Genomic DNA, 19,593 nt, shown 5'->3' on the forward strand with positions numbered 1-19,593 from the left:
GCCCGGCATGGGGGACAACAGGGCCTTGGCCCCTGCCCTTGGGGCACTCACAGCCTGGAAGGACCAGAGCAGCTGAGGCTCACGGGAGACCCTCCCGCTGGTCTCGGCACCCAGGTGCAGAGCTTCCTGCGGGGCTGGCTGTGCCGGCGCAAGTGGAAGACCATCATCCAGGACTACATCCGGTCGCCGCATGCCGACAGCATGCGGAAGAGGAACCAGGTGGTGTTCAGCATGCTGGAGGCCGAGGCCGAGTACGTGCAGCAGCTGCACATCCTTGTCAACAACTTCCTGCGCCCACTGCGGATGGCCGCCAGCTCCAAGAAGCCTCCCATCACGCACGACGATGTCAGCAGCATCTTCCTGAACAGGTGAGCACCCTGAAGCTCGATCCCCCACTCCCGGAGCCCTTGGCCGAGGCGGGAAGAGAGAGCCTAGCCGGCACTGAACTTGGACACGAGCCCTTGACTAGTTCCCGCCAAGTGCAGAGGAGGAAGCTGAGGCCCAGAGAGGAAGGAGGCTGCCCGAGGTCCCATGACGAGAAGCCAGTGCCCCAGCTATTACAGGCAGGAATACAAATAGAGGCCCACGTAGTATGTGTCTAAACTAGTGGTTCAACTGGGGCAATGCTGGGAGACATTTTTTTTTTTTTGCTTGAGAAGGATCAAGTAGGATCAATGGCTGGCAATCCCTGGGAGGCAATTTTTTTTTTGGAGCTTTGAATTTTATTTTTTTATACGGCAGGTTTTTATTAGTTATCCATTTTATACATATTAGTGTATATATGGGAGACATTTTTGATTGTCAAAACTTGGCGGGGCTGCAGGGGAGGGTTTGCGACTGGCCTCTGGTGGGTAGAAGTCAGGGATATGCTGCTGAACATCCTACCGTGCACGGAGCAGCCTCCCACAGCAGAGAATTCTTCCACCAAAAATAATCGTGCCAAGGTTGAGAAACCCTGGTTTAAATGTTTACAAGTTATAAATCAAGCTACAGAAAACCAAATGGGTTCCATTCTTCTACCTTAATATCATCGTCATAACGATCTAGAAGCCAGGTCTAAATTTTTAGAATTCTGAGTCTCCTTAGAGTTGGGCTCTGTATCACACTACCCACATATCTTACGAAAGCAGTTACTTTTCCCAAATGGTGACTCTGGCCATTCGTATGGGTTTTTTTTTTTTTTTTTTTTTAACATCTTTATTGGAGTATAACTGTTTTACAATGGTGTGTTAGTTTCTGCTTTACAACAAAGTGAATCAGTTATACATATACATATGGGGTTTGTGTTACCTGAGAAGGCTGAGCTGATGGCTGCCCTTCTGCTGTCAACCTCTTTTTAAAAGTCTTAGGAGATGGTTTAGATGAGCTTTTTGGTAGGCATTAAAATTGAGTAAACTAGGTAAAAGCAACAAATATGAAAACATATCAACAGAGTGCTATTTACAAACGATTCTCCTCCAGGAATTAAAGTAAATCACTATGTGCTCCAGGTTGTTCATTCAGGTGCATTTCTTTTAAAGTATCCATCATTCAGTAATTTCACTAATTCCAGCTGGCCCTCATCCAGGCCCTCTGCAGAGGTGTTTGGGACCCAGGGTCATCTTCCCTGTGCCCTGCTTTTCCCCTTTACCTGCCAGTGTGCTGTGACGCGTTTAGGGACCTGTGGGACACCCGGAAGGAGATGGGGTAGAGGCAGTGGACGTGGGTCTGATCCTGAGAGGTTGAGCCGGAGATGCTGAAAATCACTGGGAGAAGAACAAGGACAGGGACATTGGGATGCTGACACCATGGATGTGGATGAGGTGTCAGAGTATGGGGACATGGTGGGGGTGGGGAGCCGGAGGAGGGGAGTGGCTTTTAGCCTCATTAGACCTTCTAGAAACTGAATCACTGGGCCTTACAAGGTTGCTTTTTTTTTTTTTTTAAGCCCAAGGTTGCTTTTTAATATACATTTCAAACACAGATTTTAGAGAGTAAATAAATGCTTTGATTTCTTTATTAAAACAAAGAAAATAGGAATTATTGTTTTGTGAAATCAGGTAAGATTTTCTCCAGAAACTACAATTGGGTCTTTTAAACTCAGTGACCTGGAATTTGGCTGAAAAGTGTGAAGAACTTGTTTCTTCCTGAATAAACTCCAGACAGCTCAGCTGGAGTCACAGCTTCTCAAACGTGAGCGCTGGGCCTCACACCGAGCTTCTCAATCTGTAGGTCTGGAGTAGAGCATAGGGATTGCATTTCCAACAAGTCTGTAGGTGCAGCTGCTGCTGCAGGTCCCAGAGCACATGGAAATGAGAGGCTTGAGATAACCGCAGGGGACTGCCTGTATTGGAGGCTCGGCCACGGCCCTACTTGAGAAATACTTCAGGAAGCATTGTTATAGTTCTAGGTTGTTTGTGCTTTCCTTGCATTTTAGGTCACAGTTGCAAACTTTTGGTGACCGTTTATCATAGCCACTAAGAGATAAAGGTGTCCTTTTGTATTTATTTAATCTTTGCATAATTTTCTTACACTGCATTCAATGGAATTCTTTTCACCTGTAAACTTTGGTTAAGAGTATTCATACCAACTCACAGAATGTGTTCAAAAGTTGTCTGAAGAAAATCACAACATGGTTTTATAATTTTGTCTGTTAATCACTGCATGGATCAGATCAGATGCCTTTAACTGAGAATAAACAGGAGGGAAGAAAGTCCCTTCTTTTGCTGGTGTCCTTCCAGGCCCCTGCAAGGCCTGTTTCTCCTTTTCCACACTGTGCCCAAGGTTGACTCTTTCCCATCTTAGCAGTCTCATTGATCCTGGTCAAAACAGCCCCAGCCTGATCAATCGTTAAGGCCTCCAGAATATGGACTCTAGCGGTCCTTGGAAACACTGACCAGGGAATGGGACCTTCCTCTTGTAGGTGCTGGAGAATCAAATGAGAGCTCATGTAAAGCATCTAGTACAGAGCCCAGCGTAGCCCAAGTGCTCATAGGAGCTAGACATTATTACAAGAAAGCTTCACTATGATGCACCCTGTGAGAAACTGAATTCAAATCTAATGTGGAGGGAACACTTCCCAACTCATTCTGTGGGGCCATCATTACTCTAATACTGAAATCAGAAAAGGACATTATGAGGAAAGAACACTACAGACCCATATTGCTCATGATCAGAGATGCAAAATATTATAAAATCGAATCCAGAAATATATAAAAAGGGTAATACATCATGACCAAGTGGAATTTATCCTAGGAATGCAAGGTTGGTTCAACATTGAAAATTAATCAAATATGTTTTACTGTATTTTCTTACAATATTAAGTAAGAAGAACCAATGATCCTATCAATGGATGCCAATCTGATGTGACTGGCTTCTCTCCACCCCCTGGCCCCTGTTCTCAATCGGGAGCAGGCTGGAATTCTTTCCTTCATTCCTTTATTTCCTTCTTTCCTTTATTTTTTCATTAACTGTATAGCAACCCTGCACAGCACTTTGCATGACTGAATGTTTTGGACTACACTCACCACGTTAAGACGGTGTTTTGTGGGGCCTGCTTGGTGCCAGGCTCTCTGTAAGCACTTGGCCTACGTAATTTCCAGTCCTCAGAGACACCCCATGAGGCTGGCACCAGAGATCAGAGAGGTGACGGGGTGTGCTCAGGGTTCGGGTGGGCTGTGATTTTAACCCGGTTCTGTTTTATGTGAAGGCCTGTGCTTCCCCCCTGCTGCCCTGTTAAATAATGGGCTGGAATCGTCACCGACCCCCATCCTCCTTACCCCCATGCCTGCTCATCACAGCCCAGGTCTCAGCACGTGCTTCTGCCCACGCCTGCACTGTCGAGAACTTTCGATTGTATGTGAGCCCAGCCTTCCCTCTTACTGTGTAGGTGCTGTGGAGGCCGGATCCGGGACATGAACCTTCCCGGTCTCCCTGCCTCGGACCACAGCACAGAGTCTGTATGTGTCACAGGTCAAGGGCGGAGGCTGCCAGCCCACTCACTAGAAGGCATTTCTGCACATAGCTTTCCCCTGGATTTGCATTTAGGCTGAAATGTACAGCCACATTAGACACCTGACGCTAATTTGGTGATTTCATTTTGCTGGAACTCTTTAAAAGAAGTCCTTGAGAAGAGAGAGGCCTCTCTCCAGGTTGGCAGATTCACGGAGGATGCTGCAGAGCTGGGGAGGGGGTTAATTGTGTGCTTCTCGAATGCTACGGGGGGAATCTTTGAAGTAAACATGTGTACCAGGTTTTGTTTACCCGAAACAATGAGCATCTACTCTTGGGCTATTTCCCTTTAATAAAAACCATGCCCAGCAACGTGTGCTGGGAACCACAGGCATTGCCCCGTGATGAGAGGCATCCCGCCCGGGGGACAGATGGTTCCTATCTTGATGCCCGCTCTGATTGATTGGCGGTGGTTGCCTGGAGTCCTGGGTCGAGAAGAATGATGAGGCTCAGTGGGGACGTGTGCTGCCATCAATTCGTCTTGTCTGCATGGGCTGGGGAGTGAGGAGGGCCAGGCACAGGGTGAGGCTGGCGTGAAGAGGCCTGGTTCTGCCCTCCACGGGCCAAGCCCTGTGTACCTAGGACCAGCCTTGGGCAAGTCACACTCCTTTCTGGGCTCAAGAAGGGAACCAGGCAAAATGAGCACTTCCCAAAGCAGACAAGTCACTTCCTCTCCCTAGAATTCTTCCCATCCTACGGTCGTTCCTATTTTCCTTATGACAGCTGGCTCCTGCTCTCTTTTCATGTCTTTCCTTGGATGTCCCTGACCACCCCCATGCCCCTTGTCACTGTTGGCTTATGTTCCCTTGTTGTGTGCTTCCAGGGCCCCCATGCTGCCCCTTTTGTAGCATTCATTGCACTTAAATAATGATTTCTTCTGTGTATAGATTCCCTGCTGGCCTTATAAGTGTGCAGGGCCATCGAATATAGTTGCCCCCCAGCTGTATGCTGCACAGTTCAGGGACAACGTTCACATAGACTAGGGATCAGCAAACTTCTTCTGTCAAGGGTCAGATAGTAAATATTTTAGGCCTTGTGGGCCAGAGGGTCTCTGTCAAAACTAGGTGGCCTTAGGCGATCCTAAATGGATGGGTGTTGCTGTGTTCCAATAAACCTTTACTTATGGGCACTAAAATGTGAATTTCATCTAATTTTTACTTATCGTAAAATATTCTTTTGATTTTTTTTCAACCGTTTAAAATTATAAAAAATCCTTCTAAGCTCACAGGCTGTACAAAAACAGAAAATGGGCCAGCATTCTGGATGGCAAGATTCCATGTCGTAAAGATGTCATTTCACCCAAAACATGCTATAAACTCAATATAATTCCAATCGAAGTGCAGCCTAGCAGAGTGATTTTAATGTTCAACTGAAGGAGTAGAATGCATGTAAATAGATAATAGTGTTCTGAAAAAAACAATGAAAGAAACATTTCCTACATTAATTAAAATGTATCATAGGCTTCTAAATATATTAAAAGTAATGAAAACAGCGTGAGACTATTGCCAGAATAGGCCAGTAGTCCATCAAAATAAAATACAAAGTCCAGAAACAGACTTAGGCAAGTATGAGAATTTAGTAACAAAAAAGGCAGCCTAGCAAAGCAGTGAAAGCAGCTGCAGTATCTGATAAATAAAATGGGGCAACTGGCTAACCAAACTAGGAGAAAGATTACATTTATATCCTTTACTCACATCCTACACCAAAGTAAACTCTAGTTAAGTATTTATGTGTAAAAATGAAATAGTAAAATAAAACATAGGTGAGTGTGTATGCAGTCTATGAGTGGGAAAAGACATGATGCCCGAAGCAAAAAAACAGAGAAAATCTCATAGGGCAAAATGGAAAAACTTCAAAAAACACCAAACAAAAAATCAATGGGCAAATAGCTGAGCAAAAAAAAATATCTGCAATGTATATGTTAAGATTATACGCTTAATATGGAGAGTTATTTTAAATTAATAAAAGTGAAAATAGTAAATGGACGTGACTTGGCAGTTCCCAAAAGAAGAAATTCAGATGGCCAATACAAAGGAAAAATGTTCAACCAGCCCACTCACAATGATTTTGTAAAGCAAATCGAATCAAAATGAGATCATTTTTTTCTTATCAGGTAGGTAACAATGGTAGTTTCTGAGCAGTAGGATGACAAGTGAAATCCTCACGGTTTATAGTACTTTCAAAACAGAGGCTTCATCAACTATATTTTTATAGTCCCAGCTTACGATGTTCCTAATGTGCTACTCTACAAGTCCGTGCCGTGAATCCTGCACAGCGCATGCTGCAGCCGTCTGTGGGAGCTGCCCAGGAATGGGGCCCTGAGTCTTGCTGTGGCGGTCCTCGGGGTCATCCAGAGCCTCCCAGTTCCCCAGGAACCCCTGAAAGTCCTCCTACCTCCACCGTCCCCCACATCAGGGCCCACGTTCTCCCTTCTGTGCACTTTCACGCACCCCTGGACTGGTCTCTTTTGAATTTTTCTAAGGCTCTTCCCATGTGGACAACTAAAGTTCTTCACATTGGTACAGTACATGTTTATCTATTCAGTAACTAGTTCAGGGGCCACAGACAGGAAGAAGCCAGGCCTGTCAAGGGTGAATCTGTCACAGACTTGTTACCTGAAAACTGCAAGTGACTTCAGCCATCAGGCGGGGCCCCTAGTCCAGAAATCACAGTGTCACCACCCCTGGGGGGGGGGCCTGTTCTTTTGGGACTTTAGGGAGATGACAGTGAATCCACGGTAATGAGAGGACCCACTCTCAGGAACGGGAACTCGGAGTGTTTCTGCTGCTTAGATACTTGTTAAAGGCCCTACCGGTTCCACCCCTTCTGCACATCCTGCGGGTGTGATGGAGTTATAGGCTCTGCTCTTCAGCCATAGGTGGTCACCACACCTGGGGGGGGGGGCCTGTTCTTTTGGGACTTTAGGGAGATGACAGTGAATCCACGGTAATGAGAGGACCCACTCTCAGGAACGGGAACTCGGAGTGTTTCTGCTGCTTAGATACTTGTTAAAGGCCCTACCGGTTCCACCCCTTCTGCACATCCTGCGGGTGTGATGGAGTTATAGGCTCTGCTCTTCAGCCATAGGTGCTGTGTTCTGTTCTCTCTCCCCACCACCGCCTCTCACCTCCCTCACCCCTTTCTCTCTTGCAGCCCTCCCTTCTTTTCTTTTTCACACCCTTTTTCTCCCCACCCACCCTGCTTTCTCTGCAGAGTGGGGTCCTCAGGGCATTTCAAACTCCTCTGGGGTCAGGGAGCCCCATGCCTCTCCCAGGCCCACCGTGAACATGAGGTCCCAGGCCCCCATTGGCCTCCTGTGCCTCACAGCTCAGGGGTGTCTCTGTGCCCACCCTGCGCCTTCCACTCCCTGCCCTTGTCCTGAGAGTGTGAGACCCCAGGATGGGGGTTTGCCTTCAGGACACAAACTCCTGGGAGAGGGGACAGCACCCAATGACAGAGCCAGTGGGGACTTGAGGGGACCAGGGAAGCCAGCAGCCGGAGTGCCCCCTCCTCGGCTGGCTTCACGGGCATTTGACTGCATGCTTAGAAAAACCGTGCTTAATTTGAGGCTCTGCTGTCACCATCCTGAAATTCTTAATCATTTGTTAACAAGGGGCCGGCATGTTTGTTTTGCGTTAGGCCCCATAGACTGTATGTAGGGTCCATCCCACTGATGGGGTTTCTCGTAAGGTCTCACCTGAGAAGGTTTGCTGCTATAGTCCCGCAGGCAGTGACAGCCCCTGCCCTCTCCCCTGGGGCCCCTCAGCTCTACTGAACTTGCGGGGAGGGGACACCTGGAAGGAGAGGAACTCCTGGCCGGAGCTTACCCTGTGCTTTCTCTTCCAGCGAGACCATCATGTTTTTGCACCAGATCTTTTACCAAGGCCTGAAGGCCCGCATCTCCAGCTGGCCCACTCTGGTCCTTGGTGAGTAGCAGCCCTGGCAGAGGTCTCCTGCCCCTCCGCCCCCATCCCCACCTGAGAAGTCCCTGTGCAGGGGCCACACCTCCTGGCTGGTGGCACTTTTGTCCTTCCCGAATGTAACAGAGTGGCCCCTTAAAAACTCACCGAATCCCTCAGAGGGAGCAGAAGAGGAAAGAGAAGTTGGCAAAAGCTACGTTTCTAGGAGGAAGTGATATATTTTTAGTTTCTTATCTGCTTTTCCCTTTTAAAAATAATATATAGGTACCCATTTGAGAAAATCTGAGAATCCAGAAAAGTAGGAAACATTTAAAAATATCAACGTTTCTGCTTCCCAAAGATAACTACTGTAAACACTTCGGTGTGTTTCCTTCCAATTTTTTTTCCTATGCATAGATCTTGGGGTTGTTTTTTTTTTCCATTTTACATAATTGCAAACATACTGAATATAGAATTTGAATCTTGCTGTGGGTTTTTCTTTCTTTTTACTTAACATAATTGCATAAGTGTTTTCTCAAGCTGAAAGTATGCTTTTTGATGGCTGTATAATGTTCCAGTACCCCATGAATCTGCCACCATCTATGTAGCCATCTCCCTTTGTCGACTCTTAAAGTTGTTCTACCTTTTTGCTACTAAAAATAATCATCTCTGCATGTGAAGTTGTCTCCATATTAGAGAGCATTCCCCTGAGACAGGTGTCCAGAAGTAGAATTACTGAAACAATGGGGATGGACTCCCCGCTGTGTACACATCGTCACATTGCTCTCCAAGCCCTCACTCCTGTGAGTGATGTACAGGAGTGCGTCCCACATCCCGCCCCTCCCACACTGGGTACCATCTTCCTTTCACTTAATTCAACAGAAAAAGGTGAGTGTTGGTGTCACTTCCACTATGGGGTCGAGGGAACAGACTCAGGGAGGTGAAAGGACAGCTGAGGCTGAAAAGGCTCCTCTGCCCACGGGCCAGGAGACTTCCAGGCAGAGTGGCACCATTTTGTTTTTCTCCAAGGTCAAAATAAGAAGCAGCCCTAGAAAGACAAAGGCTGCACTTTCTGTACTCATACAGCTGAAGAGGTTGTCCACTGGGTAGTTGGATGCCCTACATAAGAGCTCCCACTTAGAGTTTGTTCCAAGGAAAGCTTGTCTTTCTTTTTATTTTATTTTATTTTATTGAAGTATGGTTGATTTACAATGTTGTGTTAATTTCTGCTGTATAGCAAAGTGATTCAGTTATACATATACATACATTCTTTTTTTTAATATTCTTTTCCATTACGGTTTATCATAGGATACTGAATATAGTTCTCTGTGCTATACAGTAGGACCTTGTTGTTTATCTGTTCTATATATAAAAGCTTACATCTGCTGACCCCAACCTCCCCTTCATCCCTCACCTCACCCCCGCCTTGGCAACCAGAATTCTGTTCTCTATGTCTGTGAGTCTGTTTCTGTTTCGCAGATAAGTTCATTTGTGTCGTGTTTTAGATTCCACATATAAGTGATATCATATGGTATTTGTCTACTCTTTCTGACTTACTTCACTTTGTATGATCATTTCTAGTTGCATTGTCTTTCTTTTTAAAGGGTTAGTAAGCAGAGGTTTTAGAGGGTCCATCCCATCCCATCAAGTGTTGAAAGGCAGGTTTGGGCTTTGGGGAGCTAGAAGGACAGGATGTTAGATACTCAGGAGGTTGAGACAGATGGGGGGTTGAGCAGGGGGTCCACCTCACTGAGCCAGGGGCTGCAGAGCTGGGGAGATCTGGAAGGACAGGGACAGAGGGACAAAGGAGACAACAGGTGAAGGGACAGAGACTCAGGAAAGCATATCATGGGGTGGAAAGCGCTGGAATGGGGGAGTTGGAAAACCTGGTTCCAGGCCAGCTCCTGACTCACCTCGTGACCTCTGACAGGTCACAGTCACAGGTGGGACACTCTGGGAGGGGGGCCCCTGGGGACCCCTCAGCATAACAGCCTGGCAGAGCCAGGACACTGGGGGGAGTGGACGACAAAGCAGTTACAACAGGGGCCTCAGCCAACCCCAGGGAAGCTCGGGGAACTGAGGTGGCCCTTCAGGGACATCCCCCATCGAGGCAGGGGCCGGCCTTCACACCCCGACCTGGACCTGTCACTGGGCTCCAGCTTGTGCAAGGCAGCTTCCTTCAGCTGAGAGCAGTTCCCAGCAAGGGAGAACCCAGCTGAGAGCCACCCGCACTGGTGGCAGCTGGGGAACAAGTGCCTGGGTCCAGAAGGGGGTCCGGGGGGCACACCGCAGCACCCTCTACACCTCCTTTCTCTGACCTCCAGTACCCAGGTGTCAGAATAGACAGGGCTCTATCTCAGAAACCTGTGAATCTGCTGTGGTCTCAATGCCTGGGGCCACCCCGTCTGGCCTAGGAGAGGGCAGTGGTGCCAGAATCACCTCCGAAGGCAGGGGTCTCTCCGGGACGGGGCTTCGAGCCGCGCCCCGACCGCCCCGGGTGGGGCTGGGGGAGCCGAGGGCGCCCCCGCTGTCCGCTGAGCCCCGCCTCCTTGCAGCCGACCTGTTCGACATCCTGCTACCAATGCTCAACATCTACCAGGAGTTCGTCCGCAACCACCAGTACAGCCTGCAGATCCTGGCGCACTGCAAGCAGAACCGCGACTTCGACAAGCTGCTGAAGCACTACGAGGCCAAGCCCGACTGCGAGGAGAGGACGCTGGAGACCTTCCTCACCTACCCCATGTTCCAGGTGTGCCCCGCCCCGTCTGCCAGGGCGCATGCGCCGGGAGGGCTGCGGCTGACTGGGGGCCGGAGCGCAGAGTGCCGAGGGCCACGGCCCTGCAAACCCCCGGTTTCCTGGAGAGCGAACGGGGTTAGGACCCTCCGCCGACCCTGGCTGGTGGAGGCCGTGCAGGAAGTGAGGGGCAGCTCCTGGTCCTGAGTCCATCTCCAGGTCCTGCCTTCTGCGGGGCAGAGCCTCAAGCTCTGGGCTCTCGTCCCAGACAAGACCCTGGAAGAGCCTCCAAGTTAAGAGAGTCTGGGATCAGAAGTGCAGTGGGCGTCCTTCCTCAGCCCCGCTCATGGGGGTCCTCGGAGCTGAGAGCCCCCTTCTCTGCCCCCCCGCCCCCCCATCTGTCTACCCTGCTCTGTCTCTCGGGCTCTCTCTTGCTTCATCGCTGTCTCTCTCTCCCTGCCTCTGTCTCTGGCCCTCTGGCCCTGTCGCCGCCTCTCCCCACTGCAGATCCCCAGGTATATCCTGACGCTGCACGAGCTCCTGGCCCACACCCCTCACGAGCACGTGGAACGCAACAGCCTGGACTACGCCAAGTCCAAACTGGAGGAGCTGTCCAGGTGAGCCCCGCTGGGCTCCCACACCGGTGGGCAGGCCCAGGCCGAGGGTGCCCCCACCTGGGGTTTGCCGAGCCCCAGATGGGAAAAGCTCGTGCTCCGGTTAGGATTCCGAGGTGGGGGCACCCACAGCTTGTCCCACCTGGAAGCCGGGTCCCCGGGAGCAGGCTGAGGGGTTTACAGCTCCAGCCCAGGTGGGCACCCAGTGAGATGGGGTGGGGGGTACGCTGTCCCTGGTCCGAGGAAGGGCCCTGGGCACTTAGTGGGCCCATCTCCGAGGTCAGGGGTCTGCCCAGGACTCGCAGGCACTCTCTGCCCATTTCCTCGGTTCTCCAGTGTCCATGTGTCAAAACCGGTGGCTTTAGGAGCCCCAGGGGGTCCTGGGCGTCGGGCTTTCATGTGCCTCAGGCTCTGTTCAGCAGCAGGTATTGTCCGTGGGTGGACAGGCCATGGTTGGGCCACCGTCAGAGGCCGCAGCCCCCCTAGTCAAGGCCCTCCCCTGTCCTCCCTCACTCCCCAAAGCCCAAGGAACTTCCTCGCTGCACGGGCAGGGACAGAAGGACTGGGGGGGAGGCACTGCCACAGCCCAGGCAACAGGGGACACGGCCACACCAGGGCGTGGCCGTGGAGGTGAGGACTCTGGAGTTTTCTGAAGGTGGAACCTCCAAGAGTTTCTGATGGATGAGAGGTGAGGAGAGAGAGAAAATGAGAGTCGAGAGTGATTCCAGAGTTTTCTGCCGAGCAGCCCGAAGGAAGCATTGCCGTTGTGCAAGATGGAGAAGGCGCCAGAGGGGCAGGTTTGGAGCGGGGAGTCTTCCTCGCTGCGTTGGAGTTTTACTTGGGGGTGTGTCGGACCTGAGATGGACAACAGCGGTGGAAATGACGAAAAGGGAGTCGGTGTTTGAGCCTGGAGTTCAGGGAGCCAAGATATACCAGATCGTCAGCTCGGAGATGGTATTTAGAGTGACAAGGCTGGTGAGATCACCAAGGGAGTGAGTTTAGGCGGGTGAATGAGGTATGAACCAAGGGCTGAGCCTGGGGCCTCCACCGGTGCAGGCCAAGAGGTGGGGAGGGGCCTTATGGTCAGAGATAGGCGGCCAGGAGCTGCAAAGGAGGATGGGTCTGCAGGGTGTGGGGTTCAGCCCTCAGCCCTGCCCAGGGCCCTGCCGACCACTCAGAGCCCTAAAAGCTGCCCAAGTCCAACGGGTAGCAGCCGGTGAGGCTATGGCTCCCGGCTGGACAGAGGACCAGGCTGGACCAGGGCAGGGCACAGGCCCCAGAGCGGAGAATTAGGGAGGAGATGTAATCAGGGCGTGATTGCAGACAAACAAAACCATCGTGGGGCGTGGACCCCAGTTCTCTCATGCCCCAGGGAGCCAGATCCTGCATACTCTTCCCCAAGCAGAAGACTTGGGACCCCCTTGAGGCTGTGAGCTCCTCGACACCACGGGATGCCCTGTCCCAGTGCAGGCAGGTGTGCAGGCAGCACCCCAATCCCCTCCTCCCCCATCCCGGGTCCTGGGTGTGCAGCCTGCTTTTCTTTTGTCCCCGTGATCACCTGCATCTGGCCCTGAACCCAGCCCGAGCAGCACAGAAAAGGGTTTTCCCATCACGTGACAACAGCCCTTTCTTCCTACTGGCGCCCTCCCCTGGGGCCTGAGGAAAGCTCCAGCCTTGACAGGAAGCCAGCAACCAAGCCATCCCTGGCAGTGCTCAGAACCCTCCACCCCGCGGGACTGGCTGTCTCCTACCTCTGGCCTTTGTCCCACTTTGTCTCCGGAACCCCTAACTCCTGGGCTCACTGATAACCCAGGTCCTCGCTTCCGGTTCCCCCAAGACCCCAGGGCTGCCTTCCTGGAGCTCCGCCCAGCACCCCCAGCTGCGCATGCAGTGTCAGCCCCTCCAGCACAAATCCCAGCCTGGGGCCACTGACCCTGAGCAGCTGAAGTTTATCCATGTCTAACAGCAAAACTAGTTTTGCTACCTTGGAACCACCCCCTTATTTTTTAGCAAATCTAGCCTCAGCAAAGTCCTCACCCTCATCAAGAGAGAGGGTCCTGATTGCCTTGGACTACTTCCAAAAATGAATCCCTATCCATGGAACTGCAGAGGCCCTGAAAGGTGCCTCCCTGTCCCATGTCTTTTCCAGAAGAACGCTAAGGCCTGGGCTTCTGAGAAGAGCATTGCTGGGGCCCGGGTGGGAGGAGGGGCATGGGGGTGGAGAACCAAAGCTCCTAAGGCAGAGACCCCATCTCGATGCCCCAGTCTGATACCCAGAAGAAATAACGAGTTAAAGTATACCACCTATTTTTTTTTTTTACAATACCATTTTTGCAGTCCTGATAATGGCAATGATCACCACCCTTTATTCCAGCACCTGTCATGTGCCAGGCATGAGGTCAGCCCATGAAATGCATTATTTTCCATCCTCACCGCAACAGTCTACAGATGGGGAAAGTAAGGATTAGAAGGGTTGAGTAATTTGTTCAACATCGTGTTGATTCCACTAATCACAGCTCCAGCTCCACCAGTGTCATCTCTCATTGTTGGGGGGTTTAAACTGGATAATGACTGTGAGAGAACTTTGTAAGCCACACACACATTAATCAGCTCTCTTAGTGGTCTTAATTGTGGAATTTCATTCATCAGCAGACAAATAGGAGGCTTTGTGCTTTCCTTAGAGTAGGTGGGGTACTTTTTCCAGACCCCCTCCAAAAAAAAAAAAAAAAAAAAGATTCACTACCTTCCTAAGACTCCTGGAGACCCATCCAGCGTCTTAGCAAAGTTGGCAGTTCACACCTACCTTTTCCCACCAACGCTCCTTAAAGAAAACAAAAACAAAACCAGTTAAACAGTGCCACCTCCTGGAGACGAGGGGTGTTGCAGCAGTCAGAACAAGGACAAAAAGTTGTCTGTATTCTCGGATGATGGGGCAAGCCGTGTCCTGCTTACTTCCCGGTCGTGCCAGAGCCTATAGAAGTAAACTGAAGTCAGTCTTCCCCTGAGCCAGGTGGATTGCCAGGTGCTCCAAAAATAAGCCATTCCAGAACCCAAACATTAAGGAAACAACCCTATAAAGAGTGTGCAGGGGGAAGAAACAGCAAGTACAAATTGCCCTGAGACAGGAATGAGCTTGGTTTGCACTCTGGATGGAAATAAGGCCAATAGTGGGTTAAGGGCAGGGTGATGAACAAAGGGTGTCCCCTCTACTCCCATCTTCCTCCCAGTTTGCTGTCTCTCTTCCATGTGGTTCAGACTATTTTTTTTAAGTTTATTTCAGCTTCACAATCATTATTGGTAATCAGGTGCCAATTTTTTTAAAGTTTTTATTTTATTTATTTATTTGGTTGGGTCTTAGTTGTGGTACGCATGTGGGATCTAGTTTCCCGACCAGGGATCGAACCCGGACCCCCTGCATTGGGAGCGTGGAGTCTTAACCACTGCGCCACCAGGGAAGTCCCCGGTTCAGACTTTTTAAAATCAGACAGACCTGCTTCTCAGCCTCCTTGGGCTGTCAGAGGATAAAATGAGATCACGCCTGTAAAGTGCACATACACAGCAGGCACTCAAGAGATGCGCGCTCTCTCCCCTTTCATGACAACAGGTTCCACCTGAGAATCCAGGCTTTCTTCTAAGGTCTAGCCAGAGACCCAGCATTCCCTCCACCCTGGGAGGTGGGGGCAGCCTGTCTCTGATTGTCTTTTCCTGTCCCCACAGGATAATGCACGACGAAGTAAGTGAAACAGAGAACATCCGGAAGAACCTGGCCATTGAGCGCATGATCATTGAAGGCTGTGAAATCCTCCTGGACACCAGCCAGACCTTCGTGAGACAAGGTATGGCCTGTGCGCCCTGCCTCTCCCACGCCCCGCCAGGTTGGCCCCAGCAGCGAGAGTCACGCGGCACTCAGGACACCACCAGTTGGTTGGGCTGCCGCGTGCCAAAACCTGCAAGCGTGATCGCAGAGTATTCTGGGCCTGCCGGGGGAATGCGACAGCTACATGTAGATGTCGGTATCTATAGATATCGATGCTGGTATTATTGGTTTTCACAGTTTCCTTCTCTCCAGATGTAAACATAATTCTTCCCAGATGGTCTTGGTTTGTCTATTGTATATCATAGTAAACATTGACATGTCCCTTTGGGGAGAGAGTAGGGGGCGGAGGATGAGGACAGATTCCAACTGGCCCCATGAATCACAAGCATTTTCAGGGTCCGAGATGGAGTTGGCGTGGGTCAGTCCCTTTGTCCTTTGCTCGGCATCCTTCGCCTCTTGGGGGAGGCCATGGTCCGAGTGGTCCTGGGTAGGGTTCCCTTCACCCTTGGGCCTCAGCTGACCTTGGGGACAGTTTTGAGGGTCACAGCCCTATTGAGAGGGGCAGGAGAGGCTCTCTGTGGCCCAGGGGACTGACTTCCAACTCAGGGATGTCAGAGCTGCGATGCCTTTAAGGTTCAGATTCCATGTCCTATGGGAAACTCAGTTTCTGCTCACGTGCCCTCGAGGTGACTCCGCCTCAGGATGGACCGCCCGCCTTCCTTCCGTCTAGTTGGGGTTCTCTGACTAGATGAAGAGCTTCCCAGCACCTCCTGCTGGCCTGTGCAGCTGCCTCTGGCCCCTGCTGCCCTTGGCCTGAGTATTCTCAATGTGGAGTTTGTTCTGAGCCCCTGTGTCCTTCCCACAGGCCCACCCTGGGACCTGCTGAGCCCAGAGCCAGCCTAGCCTAACTCCCAGCTCCCCCTGATCTGTGCTGTGCCTAAGCTGGAGGTGGCCAGAAGAATGACCTCTCTTGGGGTCAGCAGTGTCCCCAAAGACCAGGAATCTGCTCCATCACCCTGAGCCAAAGCAGTTCTTCCCCCCCTGAGGGGTGGGGCTGGACCTGGAGATCAGACGGGGGAAGCCAGCAAGCCCTTTCTCACTTATTCAGTTATGCTGCCACCACCAAGGACACCTGCCCTCTTCATGCCAGGCCAACTCAGGTCTCCAGGGACGCCCAGAGAATAGACTCTGCCCCCCCGTCCAGAACTGACTGTGCAAGGGAGAGGGAGGCAGGATACAGGAAAGGGTTCCATGCAGTGGGCAGGAGGCAGAATGGTGGCCCAGAGCAGGGCTGGGGAGAGTCAGGGAGGGCTTCCCGAAGAGGCGGCACTGGGCTCTGCAGCAGAGCATGCTGTGACCAATCGGTCATGTCTGCAGTGGCCGCATGTGGCAGCAGGTGCCCAGTGGATCTCGTTAATCCCTCTGGGCCAGAGCCAGCTCCCTGCTTGTTCAACCTCCTGCCACCCCCAGACCCCAGCCCAGCCCTGCATTCTCACCTCATGGGCCATGTCCTTTGGGGTTCCTTTGCTTTCCAAGGCCCTGGCCCTGGCTGGGAGGTCAAGGGTCCTGCATGGAGCTTCTCTCGTCATTCTCCACCCCCCAAACCCCACCACCCAGCCCTGAGGAGGGGCTGGAGGGAGGATCCAAGATGCGTGTTTGCGACCAAGAACTCGGATTGCCTTGTCCCACTGTCCTGGCTGCCGGCATCGCAACTCCACCTGCAGCCTCAAAGCCAGGTCAGAGGCGGAGGGTCATTCCGGTAGATGCACTCAGGCTCTCTCTCCTCCATCCACAGGATCCCTCATCCAGGTGCCCATGTCTGAAAAGGGCAAGATCACCAGGGGGCGCCTGGGGTCTCTGTCCCTCAAGAAAGAGGGCGAGCGACAGTGCTTCCTGTTTTCTAAGCATCTGATCATCTGTACCAGAGGCTCTGGTGGGAAGCTTCACCTGACCAAGGTAGGGACGGCGGGAGCAAAGCTGCTGGGACTGGAGGTCAGACCTGACCCTAGGGGTCCCGACTGACCCTGACCGCGGGGCCCAGCGTGGACCAGGGTGTCAGAGACGCGTGAGTGTGCACGCATGCGCCCCTGTCTGACTGGCGGCTTGGAATGAGAAGGCCACTGACAGATTTTCTACTGGAGAAATCGTGGGAAATGGGAAAGCGAGCACGAAGGCCCCTCAAGGAGCCCCCAGAGTTCGGGGCTGGGGCGGAGGAGCCAGGGGGTCCAGACAAGACCTTCAAAGGCCCGTGTACGTGTATCTGAGGGGCCGGGGAGGATGGTGGCACCTGGCTGAGGGCAGAGCAGCAGCCAGAGCCTTTGTCTCATTTCCAACCAAAAAGAGCTCAGACAGCGCCCCCTCTTGACGCCCTCGGGCACTCACTCTACCAGCACAAGTCTGCACCCCCAGCAGAATCTCCTGCTCCCCAACACAGCACATGGCTTATCCCACTGCTGTGAGCTCACGATCTGGTCCCACCTCTGTCTCTTACATATGTGTGACCCTGGAAACGTCCCGCGCCTGTCCACACCCCACTTCCTCATCTGCAAAACAGGGATGACTGTCCTCAGCAGAGGCGCGCAGAGATGCAGGCAGGTGCCCATAAATCTGCTCTGGGATACAGTACGAAGCCCCTGCCTCTGTAAGCGATAGTCTCCCTGGCAGTGCGTCCATCCCCGTGAAAGCTCGCTTCTGGAGATTTTAAATCTGAACGTGCTGCGGCCTGGAAAGGGCCAGAAGGTGCCTTTAATTAAGCCAGAGCATCAGGGAAACCATTCTTCCAGACCCTGGATGCCTGGCCCGTAACCTCCTGCAGAGCTAATTGATCGAGCAGTGGCTTCAGGGAATATACTGCTTATGTTAACATGTCAACGCATTAGTTGGTTGGCTGCACAAGGGGAAATTAATTTACAAACACTGAAGACTCCAGTTTCAACCAAATTATGTATCAAGGAAAGCCTTCATTATTTATTAGCTCTGGAGTTTCTCCTGGGAAGATCTCTGTCCAGGCTGGGGGGACGGTTCCCCCAGCAGGTGGGGGTCAGTAGGGGCAGGTTGAACTGGAGACTTCAAGACGGCTTTTTAGTCTGAAAGCACGTGCTTTTATGTTTGTTAGTTTTATCTTATTTTGGTTTGGGGGGTTGTTTATTTTTTTGTTTGAGTTTTAAAAGTCTCTTAGCATATTGGTAAAGAACATGGAATCTGAGAGCTACTCAAATTCTAGCCCTGCCACTTACCAGTGGGTGCCCTCACCAAGCCTCAGTTTACTTACCTGCAAAATGGGAGTGAACGGCTTCCCTGGTGGTGCAGTGGTTAAGAATCCGCCTGCCAATGCAGGGGACACGGGTTCGAGCCCTGGTCCGGGAAGATCCCACATGCCACGGAGCAACTAAGCCCGTGCGCCACAACAACTGAGCCTGCGCTCTAGAGCCCATGAGCCACACGTCCTGAGCCTGCATGCCACAACTACTGAAGCCCACGTGTCTAGAGCCCATGCTCCACAACACGAGAAGCCACCGCAATGAGAAGCCCGCACACCACAACGAAGAGCAGCCCCCGCTCCCTGCAACTAGAGAAAGCCCGCGCACAGCAACAAAAACCCAACACAGCCAAGAATAAAATAAATGAGATAAATAAATAAATTTATATTTTTTTAAATGGGAGTGAAAATACCTACTTCATGGGAGTGCTATGAGGCTTAAGTGAGGAAGTGGGTGCAAAACACATGGCCCCATGCCTGGTACATAATAAATGCTCAATAGGTAATAGTCATTGTTCCTCTTAATTATGTAGTATGAACTTGTAATAATAATAATAAAGCAAGCCTTTGCGTGATGATTACTATGAGCCAGGCACTAGCCCAAATACATCATGTGTATTTACTTCATAGAACAACCCACTGAGGCAGATAACTGTTACTTTCCCTATTGTATAAATAAGGGAACTGAGGCTTCTAGAAACAGCCAGCAAGTGTCAGAGTGGGGATTTGAACCCAGGCAGTCTGGCTCCAGAGTCTGTGTTCTGAAACCAAAGCTAAAATTCAAACCACTTCTCGTTAAATACTGCCATTGGAAATCGAATGCCTTCAGTCCTCCTAAAAGGGACCTGCTACAACTCCACAAGATCTAAAACTACCGTAAGAATTTTTGGGGACTTAAAGTAAGAGAAGGTTAGAGCTAGATGGGCTTTGGAGATTATCCAGCCCAGTGACATCAGCGGTCAGGTTAAGGCCCAGCAAGGCCTGGGGGGCTCCCCCAGGGCCACCAAATAGCCAAACAAGAAGCAGAATGCAGGATTCGGGGGCCCACTCTTGATACTTTCTCCAGGTCCCCCTCTGCCTTCCGGGTGGCAGCCTGCCCTGAAGACATTTTCACGTATAGTTTAGCCACCTGGCCAGGTTTCTGTTATTGTCAGTTATTATGTTATTTACCTGTTGCTGTCCCCCAAATGGAGTGCCTTTTTTTTTTTTTTTTTTTTAGCCGCACCACACACAGCATGTGGGATATTAGTTCCCGGACCAGGGATTGAACCCATGCCCCC

At 51.2% G+C, this 19,593-nt stretch overlaps 1 protein-coding gene across 1 annotated transcript in view; it reads left to right on the top strand.

The window, feature by feature from the left end:
- Positions 1-19,593, top strand: part of LOC102974530 (ras-specific guanine nucleotide-releasing factor 1) — a gene marked incomplete at its 3' end in the record, with an annotated part of 74,209 nt that overhangs the window by 40,755 nt on the left and 13,861 nt on the right. The window contains exons 5-10 of the mRNA XM_028484994.1: positions 115-368; positions 7,837-7,916; positions 10,445-10,638; positions 11,131-11,240; positions 14,955-15,073; positions 16,850-17,010. Coding sequence (XP_028340795.1) covers positions 115-368; positions 7,837-7,916; positions 10,445-10,638; positions 11,131-11,240; positions 14,955-15,073; positions 16,850-17,010 — 918 coding nt within the window. The remainder of the gene's footprint in view (positions 1-114; positions 369-7,836; positions 7,917-10,444; positions 10,639-11,130; positions 11,241-14,954; positions 15,074-16,849; positions 17,011-19,593) is intronic.

The sequence above is a fragment of the Physeter macrocephalus genome, unplaced genomic scaffold (assembly GCF_002837175.3).
Source record: "Physeter macrocephalus isolate SW-GA unplaced genomic scaffold, ASM283717v5 random_275, whole genome shotgun sequence".
NCBI classification, from domain to species: domain Eukaryota; kingdom Metazoa; phylum Chordata; class Mammalia; order Artiodactyla; family Physeteridae; genus Physeter; species Physeter macrocephalus.